At 42.3% G+C, this 21,569-nt stretch overlaps 1 protein-coding gene across 2 annotated transcripts in view; it reads right to left on the bottom strand.

Annotated features, from left to right (window-relative positions):
* CNTNAP5 (contactin associated protein family member 5) overlaps positions 1 to 21,569 on the bottom strand; it is an 864,792-nt gene that overhangs the window by 339,573 nt on the left and 503,650 nt on the right. For both annotated transcript variants that reach the window (XM_028133206.2, XM_054723360.1), the window contains exon 11: positions 20,484 to 20,590. In XM_028133206.2, coding sequence (XP_027989007.2) covers positions 20,484 to 20,590 — 107 coding nt within the window. The remainder of the gene's footprint in view (positions 1 to 20,483; positions 20,591 to 21,569) is intronic.

Below are 21,569 nucleotides of genomic sequence, written 5' to 3'. Positions count from 1 at the left end.
AGAGAATTGGGCTTTTTTTTTTAAGCAGGAAGAATGATGGGAGCCGGGAAGACTATCACATAAATAGTATTTCAAGCTTTGCTTTTTTCCTCTTTTACTTTATTCCTACATTAGCATGACTTTACTTTATAATTAAAAACTTGAAATGAGCCCTAGCCGGGTTGGCTCAATGGATAGAGTGTCAGCCCATGGAATGAAAGGTCCCCAGTTCAATTCTAGTCAAGGGCATGCTCCTGGGTTGTGGGCTCCATCCCTGACCCTAGTCAGGACCCATGCAGGAAGCAACCAATAGGTCTCTCTCTCTCTCTCTCTTTCTCTCTCTCTCATCGATCTTTCTCTCTCTGTGTATCTCCCCATCCCTTTCATTCTCTAAAAAATTCAATAGAAAAATATCCTTAAGTGAAGATTTTAAAAAAAGAAACTTGAAATGATCTCTACTAATTCTATATAATAAAAGGCTAATATGGAAATTGTCCCCACAGGTGGGAGTTCGACCAACCAGGAGTTAGACATGTGCTGACTGACCACCAGGGGGCAGCGTGGAACATGGCGGGCATAGGCGATGCAGCACTGGCAGCGGGCAGCATTGGAGGCACTGCCGGCCCCAATGGGCCTTGATGAGAGTGGGACTGCAGCAGGATGGTGAGTGGGAGGCATCAGGCCAAGGCGGGCGCAAGCAGGGAGCCCGTCACCCTGCAGATGGCGACCGGTGGCAGGGGAGCAGGCCTGGCAAGCGAGTGGTGCCAAGTCAAGGCAGGTGCCAGTGGGGGCCGCATTCGCCCTACCGGTGGCCCCACAGATCAGCCCTGATCACCGGCCAGGACTAGGGACCCCACCTGTGCACAAATTTCATGCACCGGCCCTCTAGTAGAGAATAAAAAGATTCATGCTATTCAGAGATAAATTTTGAAACGTTAGAAAGTGTAAGAGAGCATATCTCTGCCCCAAATTACTTGTGACATCCAGCCTGGCTGTGCCCGGCCTGCCCTCTGCAGTTATCCCGTCAGTCTGAGCTCCTGTTCGCCCCTAAGGCATTTATCCAGGCCCCCAGCTCCTGCATCAATGTTCCATGATCCTTTAGTGGGATCTTTGAGGAGCAGGCATTCCTTCTGTTTCCAGTGACTCCCATCTCCCATGCCCTCCCCACCTGTGCAAACACTCCTATCAGTAAGGCCTTTCTCCTCCTCGTCCTAGGAAAGTGCCCAACCTTTGGGCATCCATACTGTTCTGAAATCTGAAAATTTGCTATTCCATTATTTAACAAAGAATCAAGGGCCTTGTCAATCACTTCTGATACATAGAGTTGTGTCCTCTAAGCTTCTTTAAGGCAATATATATATATTTTTTCACATAGTTATATAACCATATATTTATATAAAACTATAGCATCTCTACTACATATGCACATATATATATATATATATATGTATATATATACACACATATATTTATTTTAATACAAATTCTATATACAAGAATACACTCAGATATAGATAGAAATATATAACTACGGAAATAGACTGCATCTTTCTATTGTCATGAACAAGTATAACTAACGCTATGAGCAGGACCAAACTTTCAGAGCTCTGCTATCATTTGCTAAGTGCCACCAGGCCTTTAAAGAATGTTGTTTCTATTTTATCAAGAAATAATTATCAAGCTGGCAAAAATCCAAACTTTTGACAACACTTTTTGAGAGAGCATGTGGGAACCGGCACTCTCATGAATTGCTAGTAGGAGTGAAAACTGGGTCAATGCCAGTGGAAGGCAATTTGGTAATATGTAGCAAAATAGCATATATCACCCCTTGACCTAGAAAGACCTCTCTGGGAATGTATGCAGATATACTTACAAATGTGAGAAATGGCATATAGTCATGTTCATTGTGGTTTTATTTGTATGAGATTAGAAAAATATTTAAAATATCAATTTGCCTTATAAAATAAATTATGGCTCAACTCTACAACTGAACTCCAAGTGAATGAAAAAAGAATGATGAAAACCTTTATGTGGTGATGTGGAAAGATGAACTCTAAGACAGATCATTGTTTGAAAACAGCAAAATGCAAAATAGTGTATATAATATGCATTTGTATTTCAGAGTCTTTCTGCACACCTTTTTATAGGGATTGGTTTGCGACTCCTGTGAATAGCTTAGCTATTTAAAATATGAATTAAAAAATTCACATATTGTTTGTATATATTTAAAAATCACATTTTGAAATCTATGGAGTCACTTCCAGTTCAGACAAAGTGGTTGAGACTTGTTCTCTCTGATCTTCCTTGCCAATTGGAACTATCACCCTGAAATATAATGTAAAAGGAACCAAGAAGAACTGTCAGATATGGAAGGAGGCAGGTAACATGTTTGGGACCTCAGGACAGAAGAGTAACACAGCCTGAGCTTCTCCAACCCCTGCCCTGGCCCAAGAAGATGACCCAACTCTAGTGTTTTCTGACTCTAAACTCTAATGTAGCAACAGAAGGCAGCCAGGTGGGATTATTCTCCCCCAATGCCCATTCCACTGAATCAAAAGACCCACCTCTAACCGCACCAGGTGAACGGGCAGTATCAGTAAGGGGGATTCATTGGGAACCCCATTACCAGTAGGTGCCAGGAGAAGAGTTCTCCTTCACCCCTGGGCTGACACTCACCTCCCCCATCAAGAGACACTGGGGATGCCAGGTGGCACCTACAGGACAAATCCTGCCACAGAAGCTGGCAGCGTGGCCCAGGAAGCCTGAGAATCAACTTGCTTTATCTAGAAAAGCAAATGCCAGTGCATGCTGTGGAATACTACTGAGTGAATAAAAAAGCAGCAGCCTGGATGGAAAAAGTTATTTCACACAAACATCCCTTTCCCTCTCACAGGTTCTCACCTACCACTAACCTTTTATTTACTTATTTTTTACATTTGTTAATTTTCACCCAAGGGTATTTTCCATTGATTTTTTTTTTTTTAAGAGAGTGGAAGGGAGGGGGGGAGAGGAAGAGAGGGAAGTGAAAGAAGAAAGAGAAACATCAATGTGAGAGAGATACATCAATTGGTTGCCTCCTACACAGGCCCAACCAGGGACAGGGATTGAGCCTGCAACCAGGGTATGAGCCCTTGACTGGAATCTAACCTAGGACCCTTCAGTTCACAGGCCAATGCTCTAACCCCTGAGTAGAACTGGCCAGGCACCACTAGCCTTTTAAAATATCATCTTTGAATGAAGATTGAAGTATTGATACCTAGCTTAAACTAGGCCTTTGTAATTTTTGCATTGGATGTATGTTCTGTGATGTAAAGGACTCATAAAAACACCTATCTCCTACGAGTAAGAAGAAAATCCCCGAGTTGTGTAACCAAAAGCAAGAGAAAATAATCTTCTTTAATTAAATTTAAAGCTAAAGCAGGAGACAAATATAACGTTGTGTTTTGTATCACGCTTTCATAATCTTAGTCACACCAGGGCTAATAGGTATAACCTATGTTCTAAGTAAGATGTTACGCAGACTAACTGCTATCAGGTGTACACAGGAGAGCTGTGCGCCAAGCAGAAGTATGACATGCCAGACGGAAGTACAACTAAATATGGTTAAAGGAAATGAATACAGTGCCAAGGTGACAGACTCTAATGATCGGTTTTATGTGTCAACTTGACTCAACTACAGTATCCAATAATTCAGTCAAACACCAATGCGGGTGCTGCTGTGAAAGTACTTTGTAGATACAATTAAAATACGTAATCTTTTTGTTTCTTTCACAAAAAGTCCATAATCGTTTTACTTTAAGCAGCAGAGTATTCTAAGAACTGTGGGCGGGCCTGCTTCAGTCAGCTGAAGGCCTTAAGAGCAGAGCTGAGGTTTCTCCGAAGGAGAAACTGCACCTGTGACTGCACCTTCAACTCATGGCTTCGTGCCCAGCCTTGCCCACATGGTTGCCTGACCTTTGGACCTCCGATGTACCCAGCTCCCAAAATCACACAAGCCAACTTCTTGCAGAAATCTCTGTATATATGCAGGATGCGGCAAAAGTAGGTTTATGGTTGTTTGCATGGACAATAATATAATAATTAGTAAATAATAACACAAGAATAAACTCTGGGTTTTGTGTACACACACATACACACACACGTATCCTCCTGGTTATGTTTCTCTGCTTGAATCCTGTTTGACTGATATAGCAATTTTGTTTATCATCATTGCTCTCCATTGATAAGTACTTCAAGCTGCACGTGTCAGTCTCCTTCCTTACCCCAACTCAAGACAAATTAATTACACTTTGGAATCTCTACCTGCCCCACTATATATATTTTTTTGTTTTTATTTTGTTTTTGTTTTCTTATTTTTTTTAAATTCTTATGCAAAAGCATGCTTAAAGAGAGAAAGGGAGAGAGATAAATATCAATGGATCACCTTCTGTGCATTCCCTGACTGAGGATTGGGCCCACGACCTGGGTATGTGTCCTGACTGTGAATAAAACCTTTCGGTGCACAGGGCAGTGTTCAACCAGCTGAGCCACTCTGGCTGGGCTTGACCTGCCCCAGTTTGTGTGACTGTGCAGGTTGTATGTTCATACCAGTACTTACTCAAGTACAGAATTACCGATGGCTTCCTCCCCTCAGGCCTCATCACACGCTCCATGCTTGATGCCTAAATTCTGACCTACACCTATATTTGATTTATTCATGTACAGCAACCTTGTATTATTTCCTGAATATATAATATGTTTTCCTCCTCCAATTCTTGCTAATTTTAAAGTCCTTCAGAATAAGAATCAGATATTTAATTTTTCCATGTCACTGACGGTGCTCACTGCTGGACCCAGAGTTGATACTTATTTATACATACCTGTTATAAATGTATGTTGTGTGGAAGAGTGAGAGGAAAATAGCAGAAATTTATGAGAACTGGTGCTAAATGAAAATAAGTATCTCAATTCAATCCTAACAAAGCAGCCAAAATAAAGTGTCTAATCATATTTGTTCACTGATTTGGGGATCAATTATAAATATTACTAGAGGCCGATCCACAAAATTTGTGCACTGGGAGAGGAGGGTCCCTCACACCGGCCTGCACCCTCTCGCGGTCCAGGACTCCTCAGGGGGTGTCTGCCTGCAGAGAAACATGGGGAACGGGCCTAAGCCGACAGGCAGAAATCCCTCTAGCAGGCCAGGATCCCTTGCTCCTTATCGCCCACCTGCTCACTGCTCCTTACCACTCGGCTCGCTGCTCCTTAGTGCTGCCATGGAGGCAGGAGAGGCTCCTGCCACCACCACTGCTCTCGCCAGCTGTGAGCCCTATCTTTCTGTGTAGTTGTCTGTGGGCCAACTGCTCTCTTCCTTCTCACTTAGGGCGAGCAGCATGTGAGGGCACAGCGCGCTGTCGTGGAACACAGAGGGCTGCCTGGAGCTGAGGGGAGTGGCCAGGCCCACAGGGTTAGAGGTGGACACCCAATTGTGGGGCGGGCTGGCCGGTCTTCATCTGCCTGACCCCACCCAGGGAGGGACTGAGCAGGGTGTCCGCCTCTCCATTCTTCATCCTTTCATCTGTGACACCTGTCACCCTTGCCAGGCCTCCTCCTAAGTGAGTTCAGCTCAATCCCTGAATGTAAAAGGGCTCGGGGGGGCGGGGGAGCCATTCCAGTGCCCCCTGATTCCCAGTGACAGGACCTGGTCGACAGGACCTGATCTCAGGATGGTGGCCACAGCTGCAGAACATAGATCTGTTTCAAGAAAAGTTGGGAATGCAGACTTTTGTATGAGTCCCTATCCCAAAAGGTGGCAGTTTATTCACATTGTGGCAAAGACACCTTCAAGAGTAACATAGGTGGGTAAAGTCAGGGCCAAACCGGGCCATTTCCTCATCCAATCTCTCTGAAGCGCGTGGACAGAACCCAGTCTCAGCTCTTCACAGGACACTTCCGGGGTTTTTTAAACCTAAGGGACAGTAGTCTGTCTCCATCCTTGTTCTTTGGGATTTTTTCTTTTTTTTTTTAATTTTTTTTTTTTTTTTACAGAGAGGAAGGGAGAGGGATAGAGAGTCAGAAACATCGATGAGAGAGAAACATCGATCAGCTGCCTCCTGCACGCCCCCTACTGGGGATGTGCCCGCAACCAAGGTACATGCCCTTGACCGGAATCGAACCCGGGACCCTTCAGTCCGCAGGCCGACGCTCTATCCACTGAGCCACACCGGCCAGGGCTCTTTGGGGTTTTTTCATCGTCAGATGAAAGGATATGCACATTGAGGCAATCCTTTTGAGATACAATATTCCAGTTGCACCCATGTGATGATGACATTGCCCCTCAGAGGGAGGGAGCCGACAGATGAGGAGCAGGGAATTCTGAAAACCAAAGCGATGACAGAGAAACTAAGCCTTTCCTTCACGTGTCTGACACCCCTCCTCAGGTGGCCTGTAGGCCGGGCGTCTGCTGGACATTTACCACTTGATGTCCTGGCAGGCTGCTGCCCTGGGCCCTGCTAGGCAGTGTTCAGGGCCACCTGGGCCCAGGGGGAGTCCCCCCCACAGCCACTCCTGATACAGCTCCTGCACATGGGCGCTGGTCTCCGGGAGCCACACCAGGATGGCAATATAGATGCCTTCCATCTGCTGCAGCAGTGCCCTGTCCGCACACCCGTCCTCACCTGGGCCTGGCCCCTGCCACTTAGGCATCCCCAGTGCAGGCCAGGACCTCCACGAAGTGGCAGGGGAACTGCCCCTCTACAGCTTCAGGACCACTTCTGGGTGTTCTGAAAGACATAAATAGCCTCAAAGCATAGCAGAACCTCCCAGTCCCTGCCAAGGGTGACCTCCTGGAAGTCTTTGTTCCTCAGGGTGTGGTAGGTGAGCACTCCCATGTCCTCATTGAACAGCTCCTTGGCCATGTGCCTGAAGATGTGCGCCAGGTACTCGTCAGAGTTGGCACCCTCCTGGAGCCTCACCTCCTCCGCCTTCATGTCTCCAAACGGAGTGTCCACGGTGGCGTCATTCGAGGCGAGGTCACTTTTGCTCCATTATCTGGACAATTTCACCTGAGGTTAACAAGCAGTCAGCACCCCGGAAACTATGCAAAGCTGTGGGAACATCTTTTCAAAGGGCCTCCAGTTTCTTACCATAACACGGGGCCACAGTGATGTGGAAAATCTTGTCTGGGGACAGGTTCTTCCGTCTGGTGAAGTAATCCCTCACCAGAGAGTCCATGATCTGCTGGGGAGACTTGGCCGTGCAGAGGTGGGGGTGATGGGGTGACCCAGCACATGCTCTGCATATCAGACCCAGCTGGGGCAGGCGGAGGTCAGCATGGGTAGCCGGGGCGTTTCCTCGTGGTGCTGGCAGTACCGATGCACAAATTCCTTCTGACCCTCCAGGATGCTGAAGTTCACAGCTATATTCATGTCAAAGACAGTGTGCCACAAACCCCAGAGCCTTCTGGGTGCATCAGTGACACTGAGGCTGAATTTAGCAGCAAAATAAGGCAGAGACTGAGGACACTGACAGCACCTTGTGCTGTGAGGTAACACATTTCTTATTAAAGCTCAGAACACAGAAGAAGTCCTTGGCATTCTGCTGAGAAACTTAGACTCCTTCCTCTGTAGTCACACAACTGTCACATGCCAGGCAGTCACTCAGAAATATCTTGGCATCGGCCAACTTATGGAATTCTCCCTTCTCTCAGTTCTCCTGAGCCAGATTCCGGACGTTGACTGCAGCATTCTCTTGATCATCGGGTTTTGTTTTTTTAGTATTTTCTCCCGTGTGCAGTGCTCACACTTCATCTGGAGCAGGGCGGGTGGGGGCTTGGATCGAGTGACCTGGAGGAAGCACAGGGAGAGCAGTCACCGCTGGTCGCCCCTGGTGCTGCTGGCAGTATCCTTTCTTCCTTGTGGAGCGGCTAAGGAGGGGAAACAGCCACAGTGCCTGAGGCTGAGTTCCAGGAGGCTGGCAGTGCTGTTGGGATCATGCCGGCAGCGCTGGTCTGTTGGTGCCTGCCCTACCTGCAGGACTACTAAGGGAGCCAGTCCCCAGTTCCGCCCCACCTCTGCATCAGTTGATTGGAGTCTGAGGGCTGGGAGGAGGGACCAAGTGGTCTGCCTTCTGCCCACTCACCAGTTGCTACTGCCATAGATTCATCAGAGCCTGAGAGACCACAGTTCCCCTGTTAGCCATCCCCTAATCAATGAAGCCTGCTGTTCGGTCATCTGTCTGGTCGTTTAGGTCTTGCCGACCCCTGGATTTTTATATATTAGGATAATATGATGATAAGTATACTATATATTAATTAATATAAGCAAAAAACTTTTTCTCACCCTGATTGTTATTACCTAATTCTGAACCCAGTGATTCCAAGTATTATGGAGCCCATGAGCATCATATTTTATTCTGAGCACCCAAGATGTGATATAGTGGTGGGGTAAAATGATGGCATGTCCTATTTTGGGGGAACTCCTCAAAACTCTGCAAAGAGGATGTGAGTGGTAGGTTTCCAGAGTAGACTCATTGAGGACACAACAATGTCTAACCAGAGAAAGTCAGCTTCTAAGAGAAATAAACCTTGTAGCCACCAGAGAAGCACACTAAAAGTAGGATGTATTGATTAGGATGTTTCTGCAGCCTTGACTTGAGGAAGGATGCAATAACATGCTTATACTCAAAGGTCCTTTCCAAACACAGCACCCAGCATTTGTTACTGAGCTTGATGTTATCCACAGAAGATGAGAAAAGGTAAAAGTGTGGAAGTCCAATAAACACAGTAAGTAAATCAAATGCCTGTTATAGAGGCACTGCAACTGTTGGGCTACATAATCATCAAAATATCCCGATACATATACATTATTCCTGTATTACAGATCACAAAACCATGGCACAGGGAAGTTGAGTAATTTTTCCCAGGTTAATTAGTCATTGCTAGAGCCTGGAATTGAACTCAAGGGAACCTAATTTTTCAAAAAAATATTTTCATGCCTCATCTCCCCCCAAAAATGACAAATTAAAAAAAAAAAAACACACACATTTATTTTCTGCTTCTTTTGACAACCTCCTAGTGCTATCATTGGGCCACAGACCATCTTAAGGAGAAGCTAAAGCACAGGTCCTACTCAGAATGCTTGTGGGCTCCTGGCATCTCCAGTCTGCAGGTTATGTAACGACCATCCCATTGAATGACCATTTCATCAACATGCAGCAGTGAAATAAAGTGTTAGCAGCCCGGTTCACTGGTTTCCCCTTCCATCACATCAGCAGGATCAGGGAGATGGGATGAGGGACGATTGCCAAGGCCTTCATCATCACATCAGCTGCCAGCAGGGAGTCTGTGCTGCTGAGAATTGACTTTGACATCTTCTCCTTGACAGACTAATAAACTCAGTTACATGTCCTGCCATGATGATGGACAGCTTCATTTCCTTTTTATATTTTCGACATATATTTACTTACACAAAGTCCTATTTATGTTAGTGTCTTAAAATCGTACATTACAACTCTGCCAACTGAAAGATGATTTATAAGTCAGTTTGAGAGTCAGAGGGGCCTTGATGTGGATATCTTTAAGAACTTATGCTTTGAATTCAAAGCAGTAACCTCAGTTCTTTCATCAAATTAAAAATAGGATATTTCTCTTCATGGACAGAGAGAAAGGCTGACAGATGCTGTGGAGTATCACATGATGTTTTGTGTTTTACCTTCTCCCAATAGAGAAAACATGCAAATACAGCTCAAGGACATGCTGACAAGTGCAGAATCGGAACTCCATCCTTTCAGCACATATTCTGCACGTGCAGTACTCTGGACATGCTCGGTACCTGGTATCTGTGTGTGGAAAAACCAAAGTGCCTGAGCCCAAGGAGCTGAAACTCCTGCCAAAGAAAGAGCAGAAGGTGCAACCAGTGTGCACGGGAAGGAGACACTCAAGTAGATGCCAAGGTAGAACTCAGAATCACCTGGAGGAAAACTCAGGAAGAACATTAGGGACAGGAAAATAGTGTGATAAAAGAAGTTGATGTGTTTAAGGAATGAAAAGTGGATCAGAGCTGCTATAACATGGATACACAGACTGGGAACTGTTTGTGATTCAGGAAGACTCCAAATAAAGAACCACACTCACTGAGCTGAGAAGCAGAGTCCTAACATGAACTCAGTGGAGAGTATGAAGCTGAGCAATAACATACTCAGAGTTTTTTTTTAGAAAAAAGTAACCAAAATGAAATTTTAAAATTACATCAGAGTTTCACTAACAACAGGTAGAGTACGATATAGCTGGAGAAACTTTTGTAGGACACTCACTCTGACAAAGTCAGACAACCACATTATCTAGGTTTTAGTCTTACTCAGGTCTTGTAACCAAATGTCCTTGGCCTCTCCATTCAAAACTGCTCTGAGTCTTGAGTCCTTTCTCTAAACACTTGCTTTGTCCTGCACCAAGGTTACAGTGAGAACACAATTATGTAAATATATAGGAAGAAGGAATCTGTAAGGAAGGGTTAGAATGGAACTTGTCAAAGAGTTTTCACGCCCACTGGTTCATGAATTTATCCCGGCAGCAATAGGGACAGGTCCTATTATTTTCTCTGGGCATATGATACAGTGAGACTCAAATTAGAGAAATAACTTGCCACATGCCACAGTGTTATTGTGTTGTAGAATTTTAATGAATGAAGGAGCATTTTATGAGGTCTATCTCTTAATTACAGAATCAAAATATTTTTTGAAGGCTTCAAACTGAGCATACTGAGAATTCCCTTCATATCATGAAAATTTATAGTCAAGTCTCACTCTGTTATTTAAAATAAAATGGATAAGTTATATTGATAAATCACACTCTCATTCTCTTACTGCTTATTACTCTTGTTAATCTTTGATTTGCTCTGTTCCAAATGAAAACCACAGTGGTTTAATTTAACCTAACTTCCAAGGGCAAGATGCAAGAGCTGTAAACATCTGTGACCCTTACAAAGCACCTCTGATGTTTTCATCTGTTTTATTTTTAAAGGTTATTTGAGGTAATAGTGAGAAAAAGCACTCAAATGTTTTCTAAACCTTAGACAAGAGTTGAGCTATATAATAGATGAAAATATTATTCTGAGCTAGAACATTAGGAAATAGCTAAGAGGAAAAGAGGAACTGTACAGTGTGATTCCAACACCCCCCAGTGAATCAACATGCTCATTCTGATTCATACTGCTGGAGCACATAAGATTACTCTTCCTTAGGGACCATGTATAATCTGTGTATTACTTACATAGTCCCATGAGGAATATGAGTTACAAGATGCATGTGACTTGCTGAAGGTCATTGTGGCAGAGACAGATCTGACCCAGACCTCCTGAGCCCCAGCCTAGTCTTCTTTCATGGCATCACACCTCTCAGCTTTTCCACTGATGGCAACTCCTACTACTTACTTTGTAATTTGCAGTGTAAACAGTGTCCCTAGATCTATATGATTTGGTAGTATAGGGAGATAAATTATCAAATGTCTCTCACATGAAAAATGTCCCTAAACTTTCAAAAGCATGATTTTAAATATATAGTAGATATCATTTAACATAGAAATGTCAAATCTCAAACATTATGCTAAATATTTTCCATTCCTTTCCTCCAATCCACACAATCACTGTTTCAATGAGTTATTACTTTAGAAATCAAGCCACCTAAACTGAAAAAAAAATTATTTATCCAAGACCAGAAAGCTTTAAATACAACAGATCATTCTGGATCCACAGCTGAGGCACAGATGGAAGATGTGTGCTCATGTGTTGAGTTTAATATGTATGTATCCAAATCTACATTACCTCTAACTCATGGGAAATACTGGAACTTTGTATTTCTAGGGTAATTCATCTTTTGTGGATTGAAAATATAAATAAATGCTGATTGTTACTGCTCAGTGTTCAAAGTAAATATCAGAGGTTCTCTAAAGGAAGGCAACATCAACAATTAAATCATCTCTACTTAATGATATTCTCTCATATTTGGGGATTTTTTTTATTACTTTTAAGGACTTGGAATAAAGCCAAAACTTATGATTATATTTCTTGCACTCTGTCAACGCAATTTATTTGAAGTTAGCTATGCTGTAGTCTCAATTAATGAGGGGAAAGGGATTTGAGAAAAAGGAAGGAAAGAACAAATAAAACAAATTAACATGTAGGAAATGACTGTATGGAACTCTTAAATTGTTGAGATATGTTCAAAAGGAAGAAAATCAATCTGAGGTGAATATATATATATATATATATATATATATATATATATATATATACACACATACCCTTCATTCTTCCCCCTATCTGATAAGAAGTTTTTGAATCAGTTTTGTTTTTAAATCCTGCATGTTCCATAACATATTTCTTTCTTCCACTTAGAAATGTTGTAATGTGATGAGGAAGTACTTTCAAGCCATATAGATCTGCGTTCAAATCCCATTTCTACCAGTTCAGTGGTTTTAAACATTTTGGCTATAACTGGATGTTTATTGATGTACTCTGTGAAAGTAGATGCCAGATATACAGAGGAATGCACAAAAATTTTACAGTTTTGAAAGGAAAACAAGAACCAAACATTACATTTTAATATGGTGCTGTAAGTTCTCTGTGAGTGGATGCTGAAGGAACAGGAAAAGCAACACCAAAAAAAACCCATCTGGGTAGACTTCTCCCAGGAATCCACAGGAGTGACTCAGGCAAAGAAAGTGATAAGGATTCTTTCTGGTCATGAGATTTGCATATATGAAGACCCAGATGTTTGAAGAATTGTCATACTCAATAAGATGAGAGTAAAGAATATAAGGGGGCCTCAGAAATTGAGATGATTTATATAACCCCCTGAGTACAGTTTATTGACCTAATAGGAGCTCAACAAATGTTCATTCTCTTCTTCTTAGGCAAGTGCTTTGAGTGAAACTCAAACACTCTCCATGCATCCTTATTTAAACTCCTTCATTGATTCTCTCCCTTGAACAACACTCTCCTGAGAATTCTCTGCCTATCCAAGTCTGGCCCTGATTTTAGTCCTGATCAATCCTTTACCAACTCTTTCACACTCAGTTCAACCTGCTCTGATCTCTCCCTTCAAGGAGTAACTACCACCCTGCAGTCAGTCTGATGCATGTAATCACACCCTGCCTTGCATTATTGTTTGTTAATGGGTATTGGACTTTTCTCCTGAAGGAGAGCACAACCATATCAATGGCAGGTAATAGTTTTGAATTGTTTCATCCTGACAAAAGCTATCAGTTAACAAATTCTCTTGGAACAGAAAATTCCAATACATTCCAATACTGCCACAGTCTTAGGTCACCTATATAAAAACAAAACAAAACAAAAAAAACAACACTGGTTTATTTCTTTCCCTTATTGGGTTTTCTCCAATTTTTTTTTAAACCTATCTGGTTATTCAATAATCACCAATCATGTTGATTAACTCATCTTCATATATCACTTGGGGATATCATTTGGGCATTTGTGTTTATAATTTACTAGAGGCCCGGTGCATGATATTCATGCATGGAGGGGAGTGTCCCTCAGCCCAGCCTGCACCCTCTCCAATCTGGGACCCCTCGAGGGATGTCCGACTGCCCATTTAGGCCCGATCTCACAATCCAGGACTGCTGGCTCCCGACTGCTCACCTGCCTGCCTTCCTGATTGCCCCTAACCGCTTCTGCCTGCCAGCCTGGTCACCCCCTAATCACTCCCCTTCCAGCCTGATTGATGCCTAACTGCTCCCATGCCAGCCTGTTTGCCCCTAACTGCCCTCCCTTGCAGGCCTGGTCACCCCTAACTGCCCTCCCCTTCAGGCCCAGTCGCCCCCAACTTTCCTTCTCTGCTTGCCTGGTCACCCCTAACTGCCCTCCCCTGCAGGCTTTTTTTTTTTTTTTTCTCCCCTGCAGGCTTGATCGCCCCCAACTGCCCTCCCTTGCAGGCTTGATCCCTCCCAACTGCCCTCTCCTGCTGGCCATCTTGTGGCAGCCATCTTGTGTCCACATGGGGACAGCCATCTTGTGTGTTGGAGTTATGGTCAATTTGCATATTACTCTTTTTTTTTAGATAGGATAGAGGCCTGGTCCATGGGTGGGGGCCAGCTGGTTTGCCCTGAAGGGTGTCCCAGATCAGGGTTGGGGTTCCCTTGGGGCATGGGGTGGCCGGGGCATGGCGCGGCCTGGGAGAGGGGCCTGTTGTGGTTTGCAGGACGGCCATGCCCCCTGGCAACCCAAGTGGAGGCCCTGGTATCTGGGATTTATTTATCTTCTATAATTGAAACTTTGTAGCCTTGAGTGGAGTCCATTGCCAGCCAGGGCTGCAGGAAGCTTGGCTTCCTCCATCACCAGGGAAACCCAAACCTCCTGCTCACTCCGTGGCCACAGCCATTTTTGTTGGGATTTATTTATTTTCTATAATTGAAACTTTGTAGCCTTGAGTGGAGGCCTGGGCAGGCCAGGGTATGCGGAAAACTTGGCTTCCTCCATTGCCAGGGAAACCCAAGCCTCCTGCTCTCTCCGTGGCTGCAGCCATCTTGGTTTGGTTAATTTGCATACTCGCTCCTGATTGGCTTGTGGGTGTAGCGGAGTGATGATTAATTTGCATACTACTCTTTTATTAAATAGGATTCTTGAAAACTTTCCTTCTTCTTGTTAGATTTCCACTGCTTTATTGTTCTATTTTTCTCCCTTACAATTTCTTTTTAGTTGTGTCTCAGATGTATCTTCTTGAGTCCCTTAAAATGTGACATTGCAGGTTCCACCCTTGACCTATCACACCTCATATGCTCAAAAGACTTCAGCACCCATATACCCAACAAGTCTGGTCTTTACCTGGACTTTTCTTTGGGGCTTTCCAGTTACTTTTGCACAGTGAGCATCTCTCCATGCAAACACTGCATCCCAAATTGAACTGAAGACAGCATTTGACAGGAACACAACTAAATATACAGATTATTTTATTAAACGCTCATGATATCCCTTCTAGGTCGACGTTATTATTAGCCCATATCACAAATGAGGAAGATGAAGCACATAGAACCCACACAACTGCTCTGAGTTATATGTCTTGTAAGTTGTTGGCCTGGATTTGACATTAGACCATCATGCTCAGACAGACCTGAGAACGTAGTCACCATGTCCATTCAGGAAGTTTTCCAAGCTAAAAAACTAACAGTCATCCTTCTCTCTTCTGCGTCTGATTTGTTTTCAAGAGTTATGTCCAATTTTAGATATATCTTTCAAGTTGTATCTCATCTTTCTAAATTGCTAACTCTCCTTATTTGCTACCCATACAATTGTAAAAACCTATCTAGTCATTCAACAATTACCAACAAATAACACTGTCTTTCATCCATACCTCTCAACTTAGTGCATGCTCAATAAAAACATCCGTTATATTTCCAAAAAGAAACCAATAAACAAAAAAGCAAACAACAAAATAAATATTAGGAAGTCAATTCCAGCATTAAAGTCAAACTAACAAACTGTGTCTGCTTCTAGATGTTCAGCGAGAAGCAAGCTTCTTCTCAACTTATCTCTAGTCTGGCTTCATTCTCTGCCTCTGCACCTTCCTCCATTTCTATGCAGAGTTTAGCTATACTGGGCATCTCAAAGCTCCCTCTTTGCTGCAGGATCCTTCATGCCCCTCTGGTATTGTACATGCTGCTCACTCTTACATCTACTTCTCTTGTTCTCTCTCATCCTTTAAGTCTCTGCTAAAAGGTCAATTATTCTGAAAAGTTTTCACCTTCCACAGAAATTGACAGTGCCCTTACCCCATTAACTTGACATAACTGCATGCATTTATCTCATTTATCTATGTGTATGTATAGCCAAAAGCAGATTTATACTATGTTTCAAGGATTAGACAAGTCTTTTAAATATAAGATTCACACATCATCCTGTCCTGATGAAGTCCCTGTCTAATAGCCCACCAAATTATTATTTTCTGCTTAATTGTCTATTTCATCAAATATATAATATGCCCTCTATGTCACCAATCCTCTGAAACAGTTAGTACCAATATAAATAAGACACAGTTACTTCCCTAAAGGAGTTTATAGTTTCAATAGAGAGTTAACATGAATAAAAATAATGACACAAAAAAACTGTGGTTAATGTCATAAAATAAAGCAGGGTGTGGATTCAACAATACATTACTGGCCTTCCTGTTCTTTTTTAGGTGTCTACTTGCAGCTGGGAACATCTGCTGATAACCTTCAGAGTTAAGCATCTATTTACATCTTAATGGGAAACTCACAGAATAATTTCAGAATATGAGTTGACGTGAGCTAAGAGATATGAGTGATGCTTTTAAACTGATGAACAAAATAGATCGAGACATAGAAGCATGGAACAGACTGACAAATTTCAGAGAGAAAGCGGGGGTTGAGGGGAGTGGGGAACGATTAACAAGGGGATTTATATGCACAGATGCATAGTCCATGGACACAGACAATAGTGTGGTAAAGGCCTGGGGTGGGGGCGAGTGCTGGGTGGAGGGAATCAATGGGAAAAAATCAAAGGGGGCATCTGTGGGGATACTTTCAACAATAAATATACTTTATAAACAAACAAACAAACCCACTTAGCAAAATCCCCACCCCCTCCAACCTTTGGTTCCAACCATAAAATGCCATGCAGTTAGAGGACCATTTACCTACTATTGAAACAGCAAAAGTGTTATTCCTCTGTGATGACTGTAGGGCATGATAGCCAGACATATTGATATGCTTCCAATCAATACCTGGCTATTGACTGCCCAATGGGAGAAGCACTATATCAGGCTTACGAGGGAAAAAAAAAAAAGTTGACATCCTCTTGCCAAGCTGAGAAGTGAGCTAAAGGCATTATCAGGGTGTCAGAGAGGATGCACTATGAAAGGGATTAGCAAAGGCTGAGAAATGGTGACTGTCATCAGACAGAACTAGTGAGAAGATCAAGGAACATCCCACTCAACAGGAGACACACGGATAATAAATAAGTACTTGTATCATGTATTGAATTCACTCACTATGAGACTAATAATCAAATGCATTGTTACTGACACCAGATGTGTTTTAAGAAGTATTGTTGAATGATAAAATAAGATTATGTGGAAACAATCTTATTCTTATTATACAAGTCATCTAAAAAACAAAACAAAACTTTGCTTTATCTGGAACTCACCATGACAGTCAAAAATAATTTCCACTTCAATATGAAAATACTTTAGTAAAAGTACATGTCAAACAGAGAAGGTAAAACAAGTTGTCAGAAAATATTAATGAGATCATAAACTATAGTAAAGTTTTAAGAGAGTAAGTTGGCAATATGAATCAAGATCCTTAAAACTATTCATAATCTTTGACTCAATAATGTCGTTTCTATGACTAGTTCAAGAAAACAATAAGACATGTGGGTTTAAAAAAATAAGCACAAAGTGCTCACTGAAAATTTTGAATATAATCTATATAAATAAAAGCCTAAGCAACCATTACAGTGAAATGCCGGGAACGACTGTTCGACCAGTCACTATGATGCGCACTGACCACCAGGGGGCAATGCTCAACACAGGAGCTGCCCCCTGGTGGTCAGTGCACTCCCACAGGGGAAGTGCTGCTCAGCCAGAAGCTGGGCTCATGGCTGGCGAGCGCAACTGCGACAGCAGGAGATTCTCCCAACTCCGCGGCAGCACTACCAAGTGGTGTCAGCAGCAGGCTCAGCTGACCAGGATGAGCATGAGCAGCATGGTGCCTGCCCCGGTTCTGGCTCCTGCCTGGCCACCTGCTGCTTCATGCACTGCTACATTCCTCGGGGGTCCAGGATTGTGAGAGGGCACTGGCTGGGCTGAGGGACTACCCCCACCCAAGTGAACAAATTTTGTGCACTGGGCCTCTAGTATGGTAATAATACCATCTCAGATTATCATGTTGTGGACCGATCTGTGCATTATGCTCCCATAATAAAAAGCATCTTTCTTTCAATATTACCTTGGATTTGTAATAAGGTGGACATGATATATCATGACCAAGACATTCCCTGAGTACGTAGAAGTTTGGCTTCAAGTACACAGCTTCTAAACTTGCACACTGTATAAGACCAATAACCATGGTAACTGTCTTTGGTGGTCTGATGGTCATGAACATTGGTTGGGTTGCCAGGGCTTGTGCTGAATGGCTAACATTATTTTACCTTTCGTTACTGTTCTGGAGAAGAGGATACAACTTAGATAAGGAAATTTCTAACCAAAAACAACTGACAGTCCAGATATAGTAGAGTTCAATGGAAGCCCACAGGAAACAATGATCTAATGTCCTCTCCTTATATGGGGAAGCTGCCACAGATTGGATAAGAATTGCCCACATATTCATCATCTTTTTCTTACATAGGTGGTTTTGCACAAGGTGCATTTGTAAAGTAACCTAACTTGCATACCCACGTATTTTATGTATCATCAGATAATGGGGAAAGAATATTGAAATGGAATTGTAATATATCAACTTTCCACAGCAACCCACTGTGTCTAAAGGCTCAGAATTCTCATTTTTCCATTTCTCAGAGAGTCCATTGAACACGTCTTCACCTCACCCAGGAGCACAAGGGCTAAAAAAGTTTATCCTATCTATTTTAAGTCAGCCCTATTGGTTCACATTTACTGGAACAAATCAATAATGAAAAAATAAATAAAATAAACTAACCCTGAAGAACTTAAAAAGACAACATACTAAGAGAACACTCAAGAAATCATCAATTTTAAAAATTTTGAAGACCTTATATTTACTGTTCTGATTGTAAATGATTGCTTTAAGAAAATATGCCTAACATACCAAGAACATTGCCGGTTCCACAATAGCAGAATCTTGCACTTCCTTGTTTTGTTTTCATGAGGTATCCTATGTGATGTTTTCTTCCCTTTGGCAGCTTGTATCGCTAATGCCCCACGTGTGACACACATTCTTGCTAAAGGCATGAAAGCAAGTTTGATTCACTTGGTTTACCAAATGATTCAAAACGATGGTTCTTACCCAATGAGAGGTGGTGGGTGGCAGGGATTTGTTAGAGGAAGGACAAATTCTTGAAATTACACAGGTATCCAAAGTATGCTTGTCCAACCTCAGTCACCCAAGTGCTTCTTTTTTGTCCTGGCAGGGACTCCAGAAGGAAACACGGCGGGGGGGGGGGGGGGGGTGTTAGTGTTGCAGCCCACAGTGTAAACACTGAAGGAGAATGGGAAGATAGTAAAACGATGGTATTGATGAGCTTGGCCTGTTGATTGTTCAGCTTGACAGTGTTCCATCAATTTTATTTTCTTAAAGCTAAAACATTCTATTTTTAAGCTGGTGGATGGAGAGTATTAAAGTAGAATATTATTCATAGGATGGACTCCTTAAAAGATTGTTAAATTACTTTAGAAAAGTGAATAGAATAAGCTTTAAAACCAATAGAAATGATTGCATGAAATTTGGCCAAAAATTAGGCAGCTTGGACTTACATCTTTATCAGGGTTGAAACTGTACTGATGCTACATCAGACTCAACTCTACCATGGCACGGGGACTCTGGACACTGGCCCTGCTTTTAGCTCTACTGAACCTTCAACTGCATATTTTCCAGGACTGGCTTAAAGACAATGGGGCATTGGAAAACGAGAATTATAATTCCATGCCAATAAAAACCACTCATTCTCCTGTGCCAGTCTTAGAAATTTACTTTTCTCCCACTTGTGATGGAGAAATTCCACCCACCCAATCCTCCAGCAAAAAACAAAACAAAGCAAAAAAAAACTACTTGCAGATTCAGTTTCCTTTTCCATTTTTTTCCTAACATAGTCCACCACAAGTTCGGTTCAAGCTTTCTATTTGAAGCCTCCCAAACTCTGACATATGGCCATCGGTACTTATCACCAATATGTTGGTTCTGCTGTGTCAGATCTCCTGATACGGTGGCATTTCCTTCCCTCTTGAATTTAAGTTTGCCCATATGAATAGAAGTCCTGTTAGCCACTTACAAGTAGAAGATTAAAAAAACTGGCACATGTTTCCCTGTGCTTCCTTCTTCATGCCATGACAAAGTTCCAGAGGAGGGAGCCTTTGTCAGCATCCCAGAATGCAGACAATGTGAGCGAGGGCCCTCTGCCCATGTGTGATGAGCATATCACGTAGACATGGCACAACTGCTGGCCACTTAGGCCACTGAGATGTTGGGTTGTTTATCACAGTACAACTCAGTCCACCAAGACAACACAGTTGACTTAATACCTCACCTCTATGCACCTCTATGCACCTGTGGCCCCTTGTCTTGCCTGTACCACAACATTTCCCATTCCTGTCTGTCTTCCTGGCAGGCCACAATTCCATGAGAATATATCTTATATCCATGGATCCTCCATGCCCACCACAAGGTTTGGCATATTGTATTATCTCAAGAAATGCATGTTGAATGAATGAATAACAAGTGCCTTCCCCATGCTGACTCCATCATGAAGGCAATCTGGTTCCTGGAGTTTTGCCCACTCTATTATGGAAACCACGGATCTACTCACGGTGATGGCAGGTGGGGCCAATGTAGCCTGTGTCACTGCAGTTACAATAGAAGGTGGCCCAAGACTGGGAACAGCTTCCTCCATGTTCACAGTAGTTTGGCAAACACCTAATAGGAGATAAAGTAGAACAACCAAATCAGCTGAAATAAAGAGAAAAATAAATATCTACCTGCATGAATTAATAGAGTAAATTGGTCAGCTACACTCCTCTACCTAAACAGTCTTCAATCCATCAAAATAAAAACTATGATTTACCATAAGAAGTGGGTGGAATTATTGGGCAATAATGACTTTTAGCTGATTTAGGCAATTAAGGATTTCAACACTAGGGCAAAATTTCATTGACTTGAAGTTACTATGAAGTAGTCAGAATCTTAAGGCTTTTTATTTTCCACAGAACAAAATGTGCAAAGTTTGTAATTTCATATGTTGGAAAGGTTTTGCATTTTTAAAGAAAAGAGGAGATGTGTAGATAATTGTGGCCACTGACCCCACATTTCTCTTTTTGGGGTTGGTCAGGAATCTATTTTAAACAACTACTTTTAAAAAGCAACATGAAATTTTAAAAGATGTACCTTCTCATTTAACATGCAAAAAAATTATATCATTTTTAAAGTGCCAATATCACACTTACAATGAGGCTTTTACTAGGTTATACTGAAAACAGTGTAACTATTCTAAAAAATCTTTTCACCACACATGTTAAAAATTCTCTGAAACATTCACATAATTTGACCCAGCAATCACACTTAAATAGCTCTATCTTTAGGATATATTTTAAAATATGGAAATTATGCATGCTACTTATCATTATTCACAATGATGTCATGATGAATCAAGCTAAGTGTTCAAGATTAGAAAATTTCTTAGGAAAGTTGTAGTACATAAAATTAATGTGCTATCATAAAGCTACTACAAATGATGTTAGCAAATGGGATAATAATGGACTGGGACCAGATTAAGTGAAAATTCAAGCTGTAAAGCATGGCCACAACAAAATAAGAAAAACACTTCATGTTGCAAAAATGATAGGAAAACAAAGGTTAAGTGTCCCTTGGTCTAATGGGAGTGAAGACAATGTTTATT

This window comes from Eptesicus fuscus, chromosome 11 (genome assembly GCF_027574615.1).
Source record: "Eptesicus fuscus isolate TK198812 chromosome 11, DD_ASM_mEF_20220401, whole genome shotgun sequence".
Lineage (NCBI taxonomy): Eukaryota > Metazoa > Chordata > Mammalia > Chiroptera > Vespertilionidae > Eptesicus > Eptesicus fuscus.
Note: the sequence above shows the minus strand (reverse complement) of the source record. Positions and strands in the feature narration are given on the sequence as shown.